At 40.1% G+C, this 23208-nt stretch overlaps 1 protein-coding gene across 1 annotated transcript; it reads right to left on the reverse strand.

The window, feature by feature from the left end:
• Positions 1–359: 359 nt before the first annotated feature.
• si:ch211-213d14.1 (uncharacterized protein C11orf53 homolog) lies at positions 360–22864 on the reverse strand. Its single transcript, XM_037546868.1, has 5 exons — positions 22714–22864; positions 13384–13484; positions 3514–3553; positions 1945–2246; positions 360–994 (listed from the first exon to the last, which is right to left on the reverse strand). The coding sequence occupies exons 1-5, from the start codon at positions 22721–22723 to the stop codon at positions 593–595; spliced, it is 855 nt and encodes a 284-aa protein (XP_037402765.1). The 5' UTR covers positions 22724–22864; the 3' UTR covers positions 360–592.
• Between the last annotated feature and the right edge of the window lie 344 nt (positions 22865–23208).

Genomic DNA, 23208 nt, shown 5'->3' on the forward strand with positions numbered 1-23208 from the left:
CAAAACATCATCTCAGGGATCATATTTATAACATTTTATGCAATAACTTTCTTTGAGGGAGCTTTTAGAGAAATAAACTGCTTAAGATTTCCGGTTCCTATCGTCACCTCTGCGAACAATTCTGACTTCTGGAGTTTCTCCACAATGGTGTGTTTAACATCAAACCACTCTGAAGACTTTCTTTGTATCTTAAAAACTGAATTGTATACAATCTTAAACATCCGCCCGATGACAGCTGGGAGAGGCTCCAGCACCCCCACCCCACACTGTTAAACAGATCTCAAGGGTTCTTTAGAACCAGTTCATGCTAAATGGTTCTTTGCATGGTGAAAGGGTTCCTCTGATTCCATTCCCTTTGCTAAAGAACCCTTGAAGAACCATCGTTAAGTGTAGACATAATGAAAAATAATTTTGCTATAAATAAAATAAAAGTTCTGCCACTTGCACTCAACTTGAAATTAAGAATAAAGTTAAAATTAAGTGTCCCTTCTGTTATCAATCTGGCCCGGATAGACGTGTGTCCGATAAAAGGACAAATTGTAAAGAGCTTTTAAAGCAGGACAGCTTTTACGTCCATTCAGTCAGAGGTTTATCAGAAAGCTCTCCGCATTTCATACTGTGACCAGGTGCCAGTGGCGTCCTCTTTGGCCCATGGAATCGTCTCGTTCAGGGCTGGAGGGTCATTCTCAGTTTCTTCTGTGGACAGGGCTGGCATTTTGGCTGCAGATTCGCTGGACGCGGTCATGTATGAGGGGCATGTGTAGCTGCTGGCCGTGGGCTGGAAGGACGAGTGATACTGAACGTCCTCCAGGCTGTGCAGGGAGTAGAACTGAGGCATGCCGGAGCTCCTGGAGGACGAGCGGTATTGGCCGGGGCTGGCCGGCTCCGAGCTAGTCAAGGAGCTGGTCACAGGCATGGCCATTGGCGCTGGAGCCAGGCCATCTCCACACAGACCCTCCACTGCCTCCGTCCCAGCCTGCTCCCAGGAATCCCTCTGCAGAACAACACAAACAACACTCAAGATTCTTGCCTGTGAGCTTCTGCTCAGGCTGGCAGACAGTTAAGGTCTTATCACAGGAGTAATGACCGTTTAGTCTGTAGTACCAGGCTGATTACATCTCTTTGTTCTAAAGAACACTGGAGAACATTACGTGGAGGTACATATGGAGAGGACGTAAGTTAAGGAAAGAACAGAGGAGTACAGAAAAACAAAGATCTTTTAAGAATATATTAACCTTAAGCTCTAGGCTAAATTTTAAGTTATTATTTAGAAATAGGAAATAATTTAGTGTTATGACTTACAGAGTAGCTTCTATGAAATGAATGTAATTTAAGCAGTTACACTCATGAGATGTGAACATAAAGAACCTTTTAGGAACCTTTTCTAACACCAGTTATTCCGTTATACATGTTAAAGCTTATTATCAGGCATTTACTATAAAAATGCATAGAGACTATGCTTTCGAGCAATACTATAGAAAAACACGTTTTCCCTAAGGAATCTTTCCTGGATGGATTCTGCATTTTAAAATGAATGTTCCTGCACATTTTTAGAGGTTAATCTTGCCTTTCTATTCAGTTAGTAATCATGAAACTTGCACATTAATTACTACGGAACTATTTTAAAAGCTATTTTAAAGCAGATACACCTTAAAAATACCAGAAAATATCAGAAAAGATTATTTTGAGCAATACCAAAGGTTCCATCAAGAACTTTCTTTATGCTTCTTTAAAGAAAATAGGATGTTTGAGCATGAAGAACCATTTTAAAAGTATAAAAAAACTCCACAATTAAAATTAAAGCTAATTAAAGCTTCATCGTAGAACCGTACATCCAAGCCAAGAGCTACTTTTTAGCTACTTTTATTTTGTAAGATGTGAAAGTGAGGATTCATTTCGTATAGACAAGTCCAGAAAACCAAAACACATCGCTAAGACTCTTACCAGCACAAAATGTGAAGCATCTCCAGGAAAAGGGGGCAGAAGAGTGGACAAGGCAGAAGATGAGAAGATGGTGCTTCCTCCACTGGACAGGGCAGCACTGCGGTAGTCACTGAAAGTCTCCGGGTAGTAACTGTCTATGAGGGACGAGTAGCTGGACGCAGACGTAGTGTCACAGGAGATGGACTTCCCCGTCAGTGGTGAGGAGTACACGTCGGTGGAGAACTGCTTGCTCGAAGGGCAAAACTCTGCTTCAGAAATGAATGGCCTTCTCATGCTGTAGTATCCCGGAAGCACATGGGAGCCTGAACACAACATGAATTAATCAGCATTGAAGATTCCTGAACCTTTAAACGAGTTGTAATTGAAATGCAAAGGCAATAATAGTGATAGCAGGACATACACATTTAAAAATAAAGGTCTCAAGATGGATTGTGCAGTGCAGTGGCACTTATTATCCATAAAAACAGCCATAGACTAAAAAGGTTTGAGAACTAAGATTTACATTTACAGCATTTGGCTGACGCTCTTATCCAGAGCGACTTACAATTTGATCATCTTCACAGGTAGGCGTAGGTAGTGTTAGGAGTCTTGCCCTAGGACTCTTATTGGTATGGTGTAGGGTTCTTACCCAGGTGGGGGATTGAACCCCAGTCTACAGTGTAAGGTATTAACCACTACACTACACCAACCAACTTTGGTTGTGTCATGTCAAAGTTAAGTGTCATGATTGGCTCCTCCCACTCCATGTGCTTTTTGTTTTGGGCTTCCATGTGCATTTTGTTTTGGTCCAGCCCCCTTGTTTCATGATTGTTTCCACCTCTCCCTCATCAGCAATGTTGTATTTTTTTGTATCTTTGTGCTGATCTGTTGTTGCTATATGCTATATGTTGGATGAGGTGTTGGATGATGGTTTGTCTGTCATGTCTCCCCCCCGATCTATCCTTGTTGGCCATCTGACTTCGGACCGTTATGACCCTGACTTTGGATTTGCCCTTAATAAATCTCGCTTGTCTCCGCACATGTGTCCACCTCCTAGCTCCCCGTTACAATAAGATAAGATAGACTTTTATTATCCCACTGGGGGAAATTTACATTGTTACAGCAGAATACACAGTAAGCAGATAAAGAGCAGTAAGTAGACAAAGATGTGCATCATACAAAAAAACTACTGCTTTAAAGTACCATATTTAAAAGAGATGAATGAGTTAGACAAACCTTTTTAAAGTTTAAAGAGCCTCCATAATATAAAGGCTGTACATCTATTAATGCTTTTTTTTTCCTAGAACTATATATCCAGGCCAGGACTTGTGAAGGAGCCTTCATTTTTAAGTATGTGTATGTTTCTTATAATATGATTCATCTCTGATCATAAAAATCTCAAAGCTAAAAAATCTCAACTTAAGGTTCTAGACCAGTTAAAAGTTTGTCTAAAAATTCCTGTGACAACAAGAAGACGAGTACCATTTTGTACGTTTTTGCACATAAAATCAACTGCATGCATTCTTCTACATTCACTTTGATCAGTGTCTGGTCACTATGTGGTAAGAATTTGTAAAGAGAACAACTCACCTGTCATTTGGACGAACGGGCTCTGAGGAGTTGACACCCCCTGAAAACAAGCGACAGATATGAGTCTGGAAGTTAAGCTTAAATTCATTATTTCAGCGCAGTTACTCATAACATGCCAGTGATGTGGTATATGTGTTTATTAATCTTTCCTTTAGTCAGTACATCTAATCTATAGACAAAGTTCATAAGAATTGCAAGAACATATTTATACGAATTTATACCAAAGTCTATCCATCTCTGTGGGAAGCTGAGAGTAATTGCAATAGAATCATGCATGAGAAACTGAAATGTGAACACTGTAGTAGCTCCTCTGCTCTCTCAAGACATGGAGATAGTGATGCTATATGACTCCAATCAAAAGCAAAAGACTCTACAGTATAAAAAAATGGCTCGTCAGATCCACCTGGAAAATTACATCATGTGGTAACAAGTGAATTAACTACTTTTATTCGACCTAAATAAAAAGTTTGAATGAACGATTTCAATCAAAGTCATTTTTTCAGTTGAATAAAACTAGTTAATGTACTTCTTACCACAAAGTATTTTTTTTAGGTATAAATTAACAGATATGATTTGTTATTAGGAGAGATTAGCTAATGTTTTCACTACCATTGCTTGCAATGAATGATGTCTTGTATGCACCTGTTTCAAAATGGGTAAAACAAATTGTATAATATTATTATACTATTATTTTCTATACTGCTAAGTGGAAAATGTGGCATTTGGAGACCTCTCTGGTGGAAATGTGTAATCACACACAACATTTAGTGGAACATTTTGTAAAGTGGGCTGTGCTTCGCAACCTACATATCGTTGCTGTCGCAAGAAAACCTCGTACGTTGTTCAGTTTTTGACATAACTTGGAAACGGCTGAGAAAAGAAATGGTCCAAAACGACTTGGAAAAAATTCTGGTCTCATTGACTTGCATTAAAAGTAAAGCAGGTTTTTTCCTTCTCCTGTAAAGTTGGAGATATGAGGTTTTCTTATACCATTCACAACCTAAAGGTGTCACTCAGTTAAGCAAGAGAAAGGAACTTCACTTGGGACATTCCATCATTCCATGTATGAAGAGTTTAACATTGTTTATTTTTGCAGCTGATAGTTCAAGACTGGATCAGAGGAGGTGGCTTACTTTTTGCTGCAGTTAAGCCAGCCAGTCATATATTCTGGGATGTTTCCATGACAGAGAACCTTGGGTCATCAGTAAGCAAATTAAGGTCAGCGTCCATGGAGAAGTGTATCTTTGTCAGACAGATTCAACTACCTCCTCCCAAAAGTCTGAAACCTTTGGGCACATAATGTACATAAAAGTCTTATTTGGACAGATAGCACAGTAGAGGTCAGGGCCTAAGCCTGGTGTCCGATAAGCTCCGTTGCAGCTCATCAGGACAGTGTTGACTTTGAATTTGAGAGCTGGACATCAAGCCAGACCTTCTTGATGAGTCTGTGTGTGACATTTATACATAAAGACTTAGTGTGGTCCAAAAAATATCTTTTCTCCTGAGTCAGTAAGGCTACCTTTTAACATTATCAGGAGAATATTACATACTGCTGTTTGAATACTCCTTATTATTGTTACAGACTTATTATAATTTAACCAAGTCTAATGTGCAGCATTTCTCAGTCTGAATGCTGTTATGAAACATGTGTCTCAAAAGCAGAGGGAGCAGATCAGGGAGAGAAAACTACAGGCACAGAGCTTCTCTACTGTTTGCATATTACAAACATGAAAGAGTTGATATCAACGTTAACACTGGCTGCAGGGTAAGCAAATTTTGAGGCATGGATTTGAATGCCATTTGCCCATCCCAAGACTTCCCGATATGACCTATCTACGGCTCAGTGCGCTTCTGAAGGCAGGCTATGAAAATCAGGCTGTTAAAGCTAATAAACTCAGAGGCAACCTGACAGGGGGCTTAAAATAAGGCGATGAGCTGGATAAATCGAGGCGGGGGGTGAGGTGAGTGATGGGGGCGACAGAATAGGCTGACTGCAAAAACACTTCATCTCTGAGCCCAACATCCTGATTGAGATGACAAATGAGGTTGAAGTCAGCCTCCAGTGGTGGACAGTAACTAAATAAATGTAATTCGTTACTGTACTTAAGTAGTTTTTTACTGTATCTGTACTTTACTTAAATTTTATATTCTGGGGGCGACTTTCTCCTTTCACTCCATTACATTTCAGAGTCTAATATCCGACTTTTTCCTCCTACATTTTGAGAAATCTGTCGTTCCTTTTGGTTTCTGTGTGTATAAAAACGTCACATGTCAAAACGAAAGAAGCGCAAAGCCAGAGCACCAATCAGGGCCCAGCGGTCACTTTGTTCAGAGCTGGTTTTGACCTGTTGGTCATACCGACCCAGTGCAGCACGCGGTTCAACGTCAGCGCAGCAGCGTAAAACTTTGGGAGAGTCTGTTCAACATAAATGATGAACTAACCTAACTTTGTGTAAATAGAGCTCAATATAGAAATATGTCCACATATGCAGTCGAGACTGACGCGGCTTTTTTCTGAATTTCTACAAACACCATTTCATTTTATAGTAAATGAGTTTGGGCTGGTTCATGTTTATGAACAGACGCCTACAGATCAACATAGTAAAGGAGCTCATCTGTGATCCTGAGTTTAAAGCCAGTTTTTATTCAACTTAAACTTGGAACTAAGTTGTAAATAAATCTGAACCTGAAACTTTGCTTGTGTGTAAAAAGTGATTTCAGAGCCACTCGGTTCTCCCTGATGGAAACTGTTTACCTTCAGTGTTTTGTGCTTCTGATCATTTTAATAGACGTCAGCGTCACTAATTAATGACCTTCTATTAAAAGACTGGTTTACCAAGAGAGACGCTGGAGGACTTTCACCTGAAATGAGTTCATGAAGCCAGTCTGGTTATAAAAATGATAACAGGACATCAGAGCCAGAATTACTCTTTTAGTACTTTTACTTTATACTTAAGTACATTTGAAGGGAAATACTTTAGTACTTTTACTCAAGTGGAGGTCTAAAGGGAGGAACTTCTACTTTTACTGGAGTAATATTTGACCTTGGGCGTCTCGACTTTAACTCAGGTACATGATTTGTGTACTTCGTCCAGCTCTGTCAGCCTCACACAAAATCATGCTTAACAATCCAAATATCAAAAAAACATGGAAAGTAAACATTTTGAGGAACTTATGGATCTGTTCTTTAACATAAAAAAGTTTAGTTGTTTCTCTACAACATTTTTAATCGATATGTTTCTGACAAAACGTTACAGCTGCTGTAAGTCCAAATGTTTAGATTTTAAACACTTTTCTGTATCACTTTTTAAACTGCATTGTCTAAGTTCTAAACCTAAGCACCTCATGATCCTTTTTCAAATTCAAATACCTTCATCTTTAACATTGGTGTTTACACAACGTTGTCATCAAACTTTGCCCAGTTTGTCCTCAAACAGAGGAAGAGCTCAACTAAACACAGTACAGCACGTGAGTGCAATATAATATACACAGGTGTTTAACTGCACCTCCTTTGCTGAAGCTGTTCTCAATGTCTCGGCGTTTGCTCAGCAGTAAAATTGTTTTTTTGACCTGCTACTTTAGTTTGTCTGCTCAGGTTGGTTGTTCAGTCATTACCTTCATTACTAGCCATTGTCTGACAAATGTAACAAACTTGACTATGGATTTAAACTACTATACCTCCCTCTGTGCATGACTAGCAGCCTGTTCAAAGAAGAAAGCGTTCATTCAAAAACTGAACTTTTGGTACTGCTGGACACACATTGCTAATAGTATAATCATAAGACTGATCCTGCATTTTTGCCACCTTGGAATTATCGCACTTCAAATCAACAGCAGGAAAAAGGCACTCAGGCCCGCCAAACATTTACATTCATGGCATTCGGCTGCCGCTCTTATCCAGAGCGACTTACAGTTTGATCATTTATACACAGGTAGGCGAAGGCGGTGTTAGGAGTCTTGCCCAAGGACTCTTATTGGTATAGTGTAGGGTGTTTACCCAGGTGGGGGACTGAACCCCAGTTCAGAACTCTCGGTCTCAGCCCGGAGCAAAACTGTAGCTCAAACAGCACATGCCTGCATACACGATTACAAACCTGCTACTCTTTTCTCCAGAATATGAACCTTAACTGCAAATATCACTAATACTAAATCAAACAAGCAAAGCCTAAACAATAAAAACTGATGACTGGATGTTTGTAACTAGGCCAATCACAGCTGAGCTGAAGTCCTGGCCAGGTGTTGATCATTGGCGAAAGGGGTCACTTCTGGAGGTTTATTATTCACAATTGATGATCCATTATGGGCCCAGTAGATAATGTGAAAGTGGATATTCATGCATAGAGACTTTTCATAGCAAGAGAGGACATGTGGCCAAATAATGTGAAACAGGTTGTGGATATAATACAGATCTTTCATAGATTTACCTGGTTTTGCTCAACTTATATACAACCCCAATTGCAATGAAATTGTGTAAAACATGAATAAAAACAGAATACGATGATTTGCAAATTCTATATTCAATTCAATACACTACAAAGACGAGATATTTAATGTTCAAACGGATAAACTTTTTTGTTTTTTGCAAATATTCACTCATTTTGAATTTGATGCCTGCAACACGTTCCAAAGAAGTTGGGACAGGGGCAACAAAAGACTGGGAAAGTTGAGGAATGCTCAAAAAACACCTGTTTGGAACATTCCACAGGTGAACAGGTTAATTGGAAACAGGTGAGTGTCATGATTGGGTATAAAGGGAGCATCACTGAAAGGCTCAGGCGTTCACAAGCAAGGACGGGCGAGGTTCACCACTTAGTGAACAACTGCGTGAGCAAATAGTCCAACAGTTTAAGAACAACGTTCCTCAACGTGCAACTGCAGGAATTTAGGGATTTCTTCATCTACAGTCCATAATATCATCAAAAGATTCAGAGAATCTGGAGAAATCTCTGCAAGTAAGCGGCAAGGCAGAAAACCAACACTGAATGCCCGTGACCTTCGATCCCTCAGGCGGCGCTCCATTAAAAACCCACATCATTCTGTAACGGATATTCCCACATGGGCTCAGGAACACTTCAGAAAACCACTGTCAGTGAACTCAGTTCGTCCATCTACAAGTGCAGGTTAAAACTCTGCCATGCAAAGCGAAGCCACATATCAACACCACCCAGAAACACCGCCGGCTTCTCTGGGCCGAGCTCATCTGAGATGGACTGGCGCAGAGTGGAAAAGTGTCCTGTGGTCTGACGCGTGTGTTAGTGCCCATGGCAGGGGTAACCTGCACATCTGTGAAGGCCCCATTAATGCTGAAAGGTCCATACAGGTTTTGGAGCAACATCTGCTGCCATTCTTTACATTTATGTATTTGGGCGCTAAGAGAAAAATGTCCGAAATACTCAGTAACACCCTACAATGCAAATAGGAGCTCATTTTGGTCACAGCCCAGGTCTACAAAGAGCTCCTTAACGGCTTGTTCCACAGCCCACAATCTCAAATTGACACATATAGTTTACAATAGACATCAGTTGAACTCTCACAGCAGCTGATTGGCACCCTTCCTGTGCACCTGTGCCTGTTCTTCCTGCCAACCCCTAGGGCTATCCTAGCTCATTGAGGGAAATGCAGGCTTGAATGGTGAGAAAGCCACCAATATTAGTCCGATGCATAAAGGAACTGGAGGGCTCATCGTATTACATCAACTACCCAACTGAGCCCTGAAGACTCCAACCACAACCTCCAATAATCTTTCTTAGTCCCCATTAGCAGCTAAAAATGTATGAAGGTTCAGCTAAAAATGCAGTTTTTTCTTTACTCCAAATCAGACAATGCACGTGGTTTCTCTTTAGGTTTGCACTAAGGCTACAATAATGTATCTAACAATGAGTGGAAGTTAATGGCCACCTGTTAGCATTGTGTAAATCTGCATGCTTAAGTCACCACTTATGCCAAACAGTATAAAGTTGTGAAGTAATCTCAATCTACTAGTGGGGATAAAAGTATGTTTCAAAGCTGATAACAATGCCAGCCATCCTTAAAGCCTGAATTTCATCCAGACTTCTACTCCTTTAGATTAGACAGACGTACGTGTTTGATGATTTGAGCCATGCAGTTTGTGCAGTACTAGTAGGTGGGATGCAAACTCCCTGCTCTTTTAGTTACATTATCCTAATCTAAAGAAGCAAATGTCAACCACTAACTAGGTCTGGTCTGACTGACTCAAATTTACTCAAATCTACTTTAATACCACCAAATATGAAAATATTTTATGTCTTATTTATGTCAATTGTGGCATCTAGGAGTTAATAAGCATGCATGTTCCAGATTCAAGACTGATTGTCTGTTCAAAGTACTTTCTATAGACATGGGGCAGTCGTGGGCTGGAGGTTAGGGGACCAGCCCTGTGACTGAAGGGTTGTTGGTTTGATCCCCTTGGCTGACTGAAGTGCCCTTGAGCAAGGCACCTAACCCCCAATTGCTCCCCAGCCACCGTGGATAGGGCTGCCCACCGCTCCGGGCAAGTGTGCTCACTGCCTCCTAGTGTGTGTGTGTATTCACTAGTGTGTATGTGGTGTTTCACTGCACGAATGGGTTAAATGCAGAGGTCTAATTTCACAGTGTGCAGACACAGAGACAGATGGTTGTTAATTCTAACATGTTATGAACATTGGTACTTCTGAGTTAGTCCACTGAGCATCACGATCAGTAATTACACACAATTCCAGCACCTCAAACTTGTGTGGCTTAAGCCACGCCCACTTTTGGTTCATAATTTAAAAGAAAGTATAGTAAGTGGTATCAAGCACCAGTGTCAAAGTCAGATTGACGCTTTAATGTTTGAATTATGCTCAGCACTGGGTATTCTAAGTATGTGCTTGGGGTTATTTGTTCAGATGTGTGCTTACTGCCTCTGCAGGTTACTCCTGCCTTCAAGGCATGTCGAGGCGTGTACACAGTATTTATGAGATGAGTGCACATGAATGACACCACAGTGTCATAAATACTGGTAAAAAACTAACATTTTTCAATGAGCCCTGTCTTTACGAGTTGGGGGGTGTGTAAAGGAAAACCAACCACTGGCGAGCAGCAACTGATAACTGTAGCCACACAAGACCCCTGCAGGCTAAACCCACACACAAAACACAAATACACGCATCTAATGCTATGTGATGCTACTAACTTCTGTCAAAAGGCAAACCAGGATGAAACACTCCTTATAACTTCACTGTGAACGGGCGGAGCTAAACTGTCGTTGGCTGAAACGTGGATATACTGTATGTGAATACACTGGTTTTCATGAGATCACAAGGACAGTGACTAACAAACTAACAAACACAAATATGAGCGTGCATGCTGTGTGTCACAATTGGCTCCTCTCACTCCATGTGCATTTGTTTTGATTCATGCCCCTTTTTATTGACTCCGCCCCTGATTGTTTTCACCTGTCCCTCGTCTTCCCGGTGTGTATTTAGGCCCTGTGTTTGCCCTTTGTGTTTGCTGTTACTTGAATCTCTGTTTGACGTATGCTTGAATCGTTGTTTATTTGCTTTGTTGTATGTTCCACTTGTTCTGTTGCATTCTGGTGTCTGTTATGTCTGCCCCCCCAATCTCTCCATATTGGTTACTTGAACCTGGACTGTTACGACGATGACCCTTGATTCGCCCTTAATAATCTCGCTTATCTCCGCATGTGTCCGCCTCCTCGCTCCGCATTAGTTTTAGGGTTTAGAGTATGTTTAGGGGTTAGAGTTAGGGTTTTGGGCAGCCACCTCCAATACAAAGTGCCGTATAAATGATGACTTTGCATATATTTTGCCCATTGCTATCTCAGTTAATGCCTTGGGTTTAAATAGTTCATAACATAATGCTTGCAAATGTCTAAGGTCTGAAAACCTCATTGTTTTTTAAATAGTTCTAATCTGGCACTTTAGTTTGAACAGATTCAGTAGAATGGTCTATGCACAGTATATGTACATACATAAACACGCAGCTTTTTTACCTCAAAAGAATGGCCTAAATTCATGCTCAACACAGATTATGTAATACCATAGCTATTATTTGGGCAGCAGGCCTGGCAAATGCGTCTCAGAGTTTGGCTTCGTGTTTAGACCTGAAGTCTGCGGCTGAGATTGCTGCTGCAGATGGTTCCTCTCTCTTAGTTAAAAGGCCATAGATTAAAGCCACCTGATACTAAAGCAGCCTTTGTGTTGGCTGCTTTTGATTAGGTCCATTTCCTTTCAATACCTCTGCTCCTTTTCAGCTATTATTATACTTCTGTGACCGCAGTGATCCTCCCCATGTGCTCACAAAGACTGGCACCTACTTTTGTTTCTGTTGTTTGTGCATCACTGAAATCATAGGTGCGTTCCAAACTGTTACATAATATACTGGATACTGTCTGCTTAAATGATTGATTACCAGCCAGCGTATTGAACGGCTTATAGTTGAATGAAAAAAGTAAAAAGTAAAGACTAAATAAGACTCAATGATGTGTTTTTACACAGTTACAGCCGTCTTATCTACCCAACATTGAGAAAAAGAGACTTCTACCAATTTTTCAAAAAATCTGCATATATATATATATATATATGTATAAATGGTAACTTTACAGGAGAAGGAAAAAATCCTACATTACTTTTAATGTAAGCCAGTGGAACCATAATGTTTTCCAAGTAATCAAATGTATACAACTTGTAAAGGACAAGAGGCATTTTCAAATTATATCAAAAACTGACAAAAAAATAATTATATATATAAAATATATATATATATATATATATATATATATATATATATATATATATATATATATATATATATATAAAAATTTGTCAGTTTAAAAGTAATATAGTTTTTTTTAATGTAGTTTTTCCTTCTCCTGTAAAGTTACCATTTATACATTTTTTATATATATACATATATATATATATATACATACATACACACACACACACACACACACGATGGTGAGAAATTACTACCACTGTAAAGAAATCTGTAAATTGTTTTGAGCTGAAGTATTTTACATTCTGAATAACTTATAAATAAACGTATAAACTTTGTTTATAACTGAATTACATGGATTGTTCTTGAACCTTTAGACTGTGGAACAGCTTTTGAAAACACCAACTTTTGCTAAACTTTCTCACTGATTTACTTTAAGATAGAAACCCAGTGCACAACACACTGTAACCCGTGCATGTATTTTGGTCTTTTTGTCTTAGGCTGCATAAACACATCCCAAAATGGAAATGCAAACAGAAGCGACTCCCGTGAGAAACACTGGTGAGGACTTAGCCATGAAAGACCGTCATTGCCGGCGCAGCCAGACGGCTGAAAGCCCCATTTCGGCTCATCTGTGACAACAATGGAGGACTTGTCTGTGGTTTGCAGGAAGAGCGATGCCACTGGGCAGGTGCGCAAGACGGTGACTTTGCATAGGCAGACCACACACCGAAACGGCAGCTTTACTCACCGCAGCGTCCTGCGGTTCACGCTCATGACCATTAGCATTGTGGGTATTGTTGCTGGGTTCATTGTGGAGCCACATGCGATTGCTGGGGCTCCTTTCAGCTGCTTACTGCTTATGTTTAGGTATTTGTTGACAGGATTTATGTGACCACAGGGAGAAGAGAGATGCTTCCATCAGAGACCAAAGACTAAAATGGTTGGAATAAAACATTAAGCCGATGGGTAAATAAAGTGCAAAGCCATGCACAGGGTTAGAGATAGCCATACCAACTGTTCCAACCGTCTGTTTGCATGCATGAAAGGAGAGTGGAGTGACAGAGTGAATGGAGTGCATGGGAACAATGAGAGGGGACTCAATTTCAGTTGAGCTTAATTGACCAGGGTGAGTTTGGATGTTGGACTTACAGTGAAGCATGGCCCACTTGTTTGTCGCGACCTCTTTTCTGCCAGCAGGTCCTTGACTGTGTGCTTGACCCTGACGCCCTGATACACTCGCTTGGAATAGTCTGGGAAAAGTAATGACATTGTAAAGACATTGTAATGCTAAATGCTTTTACGTTAATGGCCTGTGGCTCCTGAACTGCAGTTCCACATTTTCATAGCAACAACTTTACTGTAAAAAAAAAAAGACGTTGATTTTATGTGTTTAAAAGTGACAGTATAACTGCTGTACGATTTGTGGTTAATGACATTTTATTCTGTTCAGTTAACAGAGAACGCTCCCACAACTTTGGCCAATTCACCTCAAGTTCTAATGTTTTAAAGGAAACATTTTAATCTTCAATGTTTTTAATGTTCAAAGACCATTTTCTCATTTAAAATAATGTTCCTTTTAGGTTAAATGTCAACTTAGACCAGTTTTTAGTGTGTTTTTAGCATTTTTAGACAATGTTATTCTACCTTTAAGAAGAGCATTCCAGGAGAAAACGGCATTACGGTTAAATGATGATGATTTGACAACATGATTGCATTAGTACAAGAATTTGTCAATAAAATGCAAACAAAAAGTACATTTACATACAACCTACTGTAAAAATGTGTGTCACTTGACATGCAAATCACATCACTAAAATTAATAATTAACAATCATGACAATTATTTCACATTTTTCCACCATTTAATAGTTGAAACCATGTAGAGGTCAGACACACAGGTAGACTGTCAACCAAGACTGTCTGTCAGGGTCTAAACATTCTTACCTTTTATCACTGTTTTCATTAGGCAGCTTCTTTCAGAATGAAAGGACTGCAATGCAGATCATAAATCATGTGCTTAGTGTATGGGCACTATTTCAAGAGTGTTTGAGAGAGATGACTGTAATCTATACATTTATATTCTATATTTTATGTGGTTATTGTCCCAGTTCAAAACAAATAACATGCAAATAATTTACATTTTTTATTTCTTTCCACCATGTGAACACATTGGCTGAAATTTCATGATGAATAGAATAGAAATGCTCCAAAATTACTTTTAATTAAACCTCTTCACTCTTGTGACGGGACCGTTTTGGAGGTGTATGTTTTTCTTTAAACAGAGACAACATGTAATTAACAACTGCATTTTCACAAACTGCTAGAAATTTCTTTCTAAACTTTCTAAACTTCAGCCCAGCATCAGGAGGTTCCCTTACTGAATCCCAGTGAGGCCATCCCCGGAGAACATGTGCAGGCAGCACTGTGACATCTAGGATATTATAAAATCCTAGTGAATCCCAATTTAGACGTTTTTAATCTTTCACTTTGACCTATATTAATACATATCTGTAGGTCTGTTATGTGAAAGCCACTAATAATTAAGCTTCTAGTTGCAATAATACACAATATGACTTAAGACCTTGTTATGCAAATTATCAATCATAACGTTTACATCCTATAGGTGTAAAACTGGCAACATATTATTCCTAGACGTTCTATGTATCATCAAGTGACTTCTGGAGTTTATTACTTCATAGCACAGTTTCTTGGTCAGGGATTAAGTCTAGTTCTGGACTACGCTTTGCTTTCAGTGGGGGACTCTCCATTCAGAATGAGGTGTAGTCCAGAACTAGGCTAAATAAAGGTCCAGGAAAGGAAATCTAGAGCAAGAAAAACTTTAAAAAGCACTAAATTTATCAACGAGTCAATTTATCTCACAATTTGAAGAGCTTTTCATGACATTTTTGATTGTATTGAAAACTCTGTTTCATTTATCCACATTTAGTTGTTCAAGTAGTTTGAAACTTATTAAACATATTCCCAGGTATTTGAAGTTATAGCCAGGAGAAGTATTATGATGGATTAATTAATTAATGAAGTATTAGTGATTTATTAAAATCTCATTAGCTCTATAGTAATAAATTCCAGAAGTCATTTGAAGCTCTCTAGAACCAATAGGAATCAATGTTGCCAATTATGTTTTAATAAGATTAGAAGATTGCTTGATGATCAATCATTTACATAACAAGGTCTTAATAAATTGCCTATTGTGCATCATTCCTACTTAGAAGTATCTAATTTTGGCTTTAGTGAACCTTAATGAAATCACCAATAGGTGTTCCTTGGAATAAATTTTACCAACTCATGTTGGTCTCATGGCAAATACAACAGTACTAAATAATTAGTAGCTTGCAGTAGTTCCTGAATAATGACTTAACAATAATTATTTAATAAGTGTGCTTAACCTTGAACCGTGACACATTCATTTGGAATACTCTGGGAAAAGTAAAGGGAAGGTAAAACATTTGTTTAACCGCTTAAAGCTTAACAGCCTGTATGTAGAGCCGCATTTCAATTCCGCACTTTCATTATAACACTGTTTATATACGAGCTTCATACTAGTTAGCAAATAGCTCATTTATATAGTAGTTACAAAACAAATCTTAAGATCATTAACTGAATAAGTCTGCAGTTGAAGGCATTAAAAGAATACTTCAATATTTTTGAAGATTTCATGTAGCAGTCAAGTGTACAACAGTACAACAGGTTAAAAAATGTCTTTCGTTAAATATTTCATTTCAGTCATATCAATGCCAAAGAAAGTGCAAGCTTACTTTGACATCAATATGTTTAAGTTTAAGTGACCCTTATTAGTCCCACAACAGGGAAATTCCACCTCTGCATTTAACCCATCCGTGAAGTGAAACACCACATACACACTAGTGAGCACACACACACACTAGGGGGCAGTGAGCACACTTGCCCAGAGTGGTGGGCAGCCCAATCCGCAGCGCCCGGGGAGCAGTTGGGAGTTAGGTGTCTTGCTCAAGGACACCTCAGTCATGGACTGTCGGCTCTGGGGATCGAACCGGTGACCTTTCGGTCATGAGGCTGGTTCCCTAACCTCCAGCCCATGACTGCCCCAAAGTTATGGGTTATTCAATTCATTCATTTTTTCATGATGCAATTGTAGAGAAAAATAAGTGGCAAAAAAAAGACTTTTTTCCACATACACTGCATCATTCCAGCGCTCATAACTCAAACATGATACCATGATGTTAATACATATAGTGTCATGCAAAAGCCAGACCACCCTGTAATCACATATTATTGATAAATGATAAACTTTTGAGGACCTTGCTGAAGCACTCAGGACAGTCCTCAGGGCTCTTCAGCATCATAGGGTCAAGCTTAGACCAACAAAATGTGAGTTTGTAAATCAATAGGGGAGATCCATGGCCTAGTTGGTTCCAGGTAATGGTGCACATATTGAACCTGCAGATCTGGAAGCTGTGTATGCTCTAAAGGATGAGACATCTGCTGCTGAAGAGGATGTAAGGACGATCGTCATATTCTTGAGGGATTACCATTGGATTTCTCTGCACCGTCAAGCCTTTTTATGATATGCTTCAGCTAAACACACACTCACCAGGACAACCACAACCCAGGGGGCAAAGTACAAGGGTGTGCAGCAACTTCTCAAAACACCTGTGCAGTGGACAAAGGAACACCTAGAAGTTTTCTGTAAGCTGACTGATGTACTGACAACCTCATTTGTTCTGGCTTACGCTGACTTTGAGCTCCCATTTGTACTTCATATGGATGCTTCTGACAAAAGACACCTGTACCTGAAAGACAGAATAGCAAGCTTTGGGTTATTAGACATGGTTCAAGAACTCTTACGCCCACAGAGAGAAATTACAGACTTCACTCTGGGAAGTTCAAGCTTCTCACCCTTCAGTTTCTCACCCACTGTGAGAAATTCAGAGACAAATGGTTTAATGCTCCATATTTTACCATCTATACAGGCAAAATCTCTTAACTTACATTATGAGTACGGCTAAATTGAATGCAATAGGCCATCGTTGGATTGGTGAATTGTCTGACTTCTGCTTTGACATCTGTTAGCGGCCTGGCAAGCAGTGGCCACTTGACATTGACCACTGTTTTTTTTTTTAATCCACAGAAGAGCTCCTCAGAGAATTTGTTAGTGATACATGGGAGGGCAGCCAAGCAGGGGAAACTCACGATGTGGCCTAAGCTACTGCTGTAACCCTGAACCAAGTTGGCCAGCTAGAGCTTAACATTATATAGTTAATGTCTGCAATTGATCTATCTGAACAGCAGGAAGCTCAGAGAAAAGATTCATTCATAGATGAAATAATATGCTGGTGGGGCTGTCAGAAAACTGATCCATGGGTAGGGAGTAGGGAAAGCTCCAGACTGAGAACAGATTCTTGTACCATAAAACAATTGGGATGCAACAGTTTGTTTCACCAAGTCTCTGGTCTTCTGACACTTACATGATGATATGGGCCATGTTGGCACTGAAAGAGTTCTAAGAATGGCTAGAGAAGGATTTTACTGGCCCCACATGACGAGGCCTTTGTAATCTGACAATGCTGATGCATAAAGCAAAAGAAGCCTGCAACAAGTGTGCAGGCCCCCATGACAAGTAGAGCCAGTAGCTCACTTCTGGATTTTGTTTCCATCGATTACCTACACTTAGAGCAAAGTAAAGGTGGGTACAAGTATATTTTGGTGACATTTGACTACTTTACTAGGTATGCACATGCTTACCAGACGTGTAACAAATTTGAGAAGACAGCAGCACAAAAGAATTTTAGTGACTTCATACAAAGATTTGGTTTCCCAGCCAAGCTGCATCACGATAAAGGTTGTGAATTTAAGAATGATCTCTTTCAGACAACGCAGCAGTTGAGTGGTGTGGGGCATTTGAGAACTACCCCGTATCAACTTCAGGGTAACCCAGCAGAGTGCTTTAATTGCCCCATCCTGCACATGTTGCGGACTCTGGAGAAGAAGGAGAAGGCACGGTGTGGGGAATACCTCCCCCAAATTGTACATGCATATAATTGCACATGTCATGAAGCCACGGGATATTCACCATTCTACCAGCTGTTTGGCCAATACCCATGCTTGTCCACAGATTTGTTACTCGGACTGACAACTGAAGAAGAACTTAAAAGACCGAAGGGCTATGCTGAACAAAGACAGAGGCTTACCATGTTGCCTGGGAGCAGAGTAGATAGTCAGGAGCATGTGGGAAAAAATAATGAATATGACCGGAGTAACCCTATAGCCAGGAGGTGAGGTCCTTATATGGAATTTCAGTGAGAGGGTGGCCCAGGCAAATCGAGGTCATACTTTGAACATACAGTCTACATTGTTAAAGAACAGACAAATGCACAGTGTGGTCTCAGAGACTGATCGACGGTTTCGACCAACCTGCAGACATACCTTTCCTAATAGGTAAAGCACGTGTAATGCAATGTCGAAAGGGCCAAAAGCAGTCAAGCGTTGATAACTGTGTCGACAAGAGAGAGAATGTCTTGAACTCGGAGGACAACAAACATCCCTCACACCACTGGCTGATAACCAGTGCAAGATGAGCCCAAAGCAGGTGTTATAGCTACCTGTAGACCTGCTGGTGAGTCCAAAGCAAGCCAAATTCCTGTTGAACCTCAGGCAAGGATGGCCTACAGACAACCTGTTGGAGGGAAAGAGTACCTCTTGGAGAGAGAAAATCTACAAAGGTGAGACAAGTGAAGTAGGGAACACCAACAAGGAACACCAGCAGTCTATAGTAGCAAAATGCAGGGGAGAGTTCAGACCCAAACTGACCTTGAGGAAACAAGGTTTGTCCAAAGGAGAAAACTTGATGTGTCCTGGAGTCATTCCCTTGCAAATGAGTGAAACTGAAGTACCTCCTCCAGGAGATCCTGTACAGCCTGAACTGTAGAAGCTCTGCTCATAAGAACCAGCCAACCAGATATTTGTTTTATGATGCTTTCAGTCACCATACACTCCAGAACCTATGCAGCAACAATACCCTGGGGTGGTCCCACTATACCATGGCTTCCCACCATATGCGCTACAACCTTACACTTGTCTAATTCCACTCTACACGCCAATTTGTATTTATTAAAGAGGAAATAAAAAAAAGAATAGACAATGAATGGTATTAGAATGAGAAAGGATTAAACTTCAGAAGGGAATTTCTTTTTTGTTGGGGAACGTGTGACAAGTACCAAAAAATCTCTTGTTTGAAACAACTTGGGTAAGAAAATATATGTGAGGATAATGAGATTGATTGATTTTCCTTTCAAGCACAGTTTGAGGTTGTATATTCTAGTCTCACCACTAGAGGGTGCTAAGGTTAGGCAGGAGTGGAAGTTGCCCAGAGAATCACAATAGTTTTTCTGAATGTTTTCATGTGTTGCTTTATCTAGTTCTTTTCTTATGTGGCTGATATATCTGGTATAAAATAGCAGGCTGTTCCATACACATGTGTACAGGTAGAGATTTTATTTCAGTGATTAACAAAGGGAAGCAACCCCAGGTGACCTAAAAACAAGTCAAGCGCAGATGTGCTAGTATTTAGTCAAATAGTAATTCATTAATTCTAGTACAAGTAACTACTAGCTGTTAATTTAGCCAGATAATATTCTCAAAGACCATCTAGAAAATACGGTTCATTGATTTATTTCTTGAAAGATGTTATTTTTGATGGAAAACATGACCATAAGATAGCTGATGGAAATAAGTAAATGCAGTTCTTAATAAAAGAACAGCCGGCCTGCATGAAAGTCTCCTGTCTATTTTTAAAGCAAATATGTGTTTACAGAAACCTCAAGCCTGAAGTGACCTGTGACACATACGGCTAAATGTAATTCCTGAAAATGCTAACAAAATGCTTATTTCAGAAATCTTATCAATTCCCTTAATATAACATCATATATTGTTCATTACTGTCTAATTGAGCTACATGTGAATAATGCTAAGCACTAAGGCACAGTATTCAGCTGATACTCAATGGTAGCTACTCGATTCATATGATTTGATTCTAATTAATTAATTAATTAATTAACAACCATTTGTCACCGTGTGTGTTTGCACACTGTGAAATTAGACCTCTGCATTTAACCCGTCCGTGCAGTGAAACACTCACATACATGCACGCTAGTGAACACACACACACACTAGGGGGCAGTGAGCACGCTTGCCCGGAGCAGTGGGCAGCCCTATCCACGGCGCCCGGGGAGCAATTGAGGGTTAGGTGTCTTGCTCAAGGGCACTTCAGTCAGGGACTGTCAGCCAAGGGGATCGAACCGGCAACCTTCCGGTCACAGAGCTGGTTCCCTAACCTCCAGTCCTTTTACGTCACTTTTAAGCAGCCACAGTTTATCCACAGTGCCTCCAGTCATATGGGGTACGTTGATTACAGTCAGGAAATTCATCAGTCACCATAACATTAAAACCATCTTTCTGTCTTCATTTAGTGTCCACTTTATCAACTCCACTTACCATGCAGGAGCACTTTGTGGACAGACTGTAGTCCATCTGTTTTTCTGCATACTTTCTTAGCCCCCTTTTACTCTGATCTTCAGTGATGAGGACCCCCACAGGACCAACACAGAGCAGGAATTATTTGGACACTGCAGTGACACTGATGTGGTGGGGGTGTGTGTTGGGCAGGTATGAGTGGGTCAGACACTGTGTCCACTCACCGTCCACTCTATTAGACACACCTACCCTGTTGGTCCACCTTGTAGATGTAAAGTCAGACGCAGTAGCTCATCTAATGCTGCGCAGTTTGGGTTCGTCATCCTTTAGTTCTTCATCGGTGGTCACAGGACGCTGTTGGCTGGATATTTTTGGTTGGTGGACTATTCTCAGTCCAGCAGTGACATTGAGATGTTTAAAAACTCCAGCAGCACTGCTGTGTCTGATCCACTTGTATCAGCACAACATATACTACATTTACATTTACAGCCTTTAGCAGACGCTCTTATCCAGAGCGACTTACAAGAACTTACAAGAAGAATATACTAACATGCCACCACCACATCAGTGTTACTGCAGTGCTGAGAATGATCCACCACTTAAATTATCTCTGATCTGTGGTGGTCCTGTTGGGATCTTGACCACTGAAGACTACAAAGTGCACCTATATGGTCAGTGGAGCTGGTAAAATGGACAATGAGTGTAAATACAAGGAAGTAGTTTTATTTGCTGATTGGTGTATATACTGCTATTAATCATTATATGGAGTCTACTTTATAAATCACTACAAATAACTTTCCTGGGTAGCGCATGTGCTTCTAAACAGAGTGCCATATTTGCAATTTAAAGTTTTCTGCGATAGGAAATTGCATGCAAAAAGCATAGTACCATTATGTAAAAGACCCCAGATTTATGAATGAACTTCACGAGAATGATGAGGGGCGCTGCACACCTCAGAGGTTCCACGCCGCACTTTTTTATTAAGGTAACCTTCTTGTTTTTTCTCTGCAGACAGTCATGAAACCTTCAAAACTACAGCGATACAGCAGTGGTCTCTGAGTAGGCCAAACAGATTTTTAGCTTTGTGTTTTAACCCTGCACACTACAAACTTACGCACTTATTAAAGCCAACCAGAGTGGTTTGATGTGAAGCATGTCATTCTAGAGAAGCTTAGCAGGTCACAACTGTTTACAGGGATAGGAACCAAACTTCTGAAGAATTTAATGCTTCTAAATGCTACCTCATAGAAAGTTATTCCAGGAAATAGTTATGTATGCACTGCCGGATGCCGGAGGTGCTGTTTTAGAGTAGTTTCGGGATAAGAATTTAGTTGAAAACATACTTTTTAAACACCCTTCATGGTGGAAGGGTACAGCCAGGGCGAAGCAAGGCAAAATAGCACCCAAAGCATCGAAGTTCAACTTTATAGGAAAAGCATTCTTAAGTTAGAGAAATGAGTATTCCACATAATTTTGGACAATTTTTTTGTCCAAAAAATGAAAATCAACAATTCAGATATGAGTTTTTGTCCAGATGGTGTCAATATTGGATAGTAAATAAAATGACTGTGTTGTAGACGGGGACCCCTGGTTCCTATCACCACCATGTAAAAAACATCTTGGTTTCTCTACAATGAACCATTTCACACCAAACCACTCGTGAGTGACTTCATTTGCATGAATGATTGAACTATGCAGAAATTTTGAAATTTCGGTGGATTTCCTCTTTAACTTTAGCTTTTAGAGTGAGGAACTGAATGCTGGCCAACATACAGGGCTTCACAGTTTAATATACACTGTAAAATAACGCTGTAAAGGAGCACAATTGTAAGAACAGTTCTGTGTCTGTATAGCAAAGTGCCTCTGATTCTATACTAAAGGAATTCCAGCTGTTTAATGTCTCAATAGGCTGAACATCCCATCACACCTGAACTTGATTTTTATATTAACATAACTATCCCAACTCCTCCACAGCAAGTGTTACTGAAGGTTATTGCAAGCCTAATCTTACCAGCCTCCATGCTGCAGGTGTCACAGGTCGCTTCAGTTAAAGCAGAATTCGAAGGCCAATCCTCTATCCCAGGAAAATGGCAGCGTCTGCTCCAAAACTCCCACTGAACTTGATCATTATACCAAAGACGTGAGGTGCTGCTAAGCCCAAGAGAAACTTTTCCATCAGCGCAGAAAGAGTAGGTGGCTTTTGAAGTGACCATCATCCATTTGTTTAAATGCAAATAACCGGCAGGACGTTTTTCCAATATTTGCATCTATGTTCTAGATTAGAGAGGAGAGAGCACGGACAACAAGGCAGCATCACTGCTAAATCCTTCTCGGCTGCCTCAGCCACTCATTGATGTTTTTCTTATTTATGGGCTTAGGCTTTCATAAAGTTTAACAAGAAAGCTACAAAAAGGTTTACTGCAGAAGATATAAACATGGAGGAACTTGGACAGGGTCAGCAGGTAAAGGGTAGCAGCTCAAAAAGAATCAACTGTTCTTCATTATT

This window comes from Pygocentrus nattereri, chromosome 17, assembly GCF_015220715.1.
Source record: "Pygocentrus nattereri isolate fPygNat1 chromosome 17, fPygNat1.pri, whole genome shotgun sequence".
NCBI classification, from domain to species: Eukaryota; Metazoa; Chordata; class Actinopteri; order Characiformes; family Serrasalmidae; genus Pygocentrus; species Pygocentrus nattereri.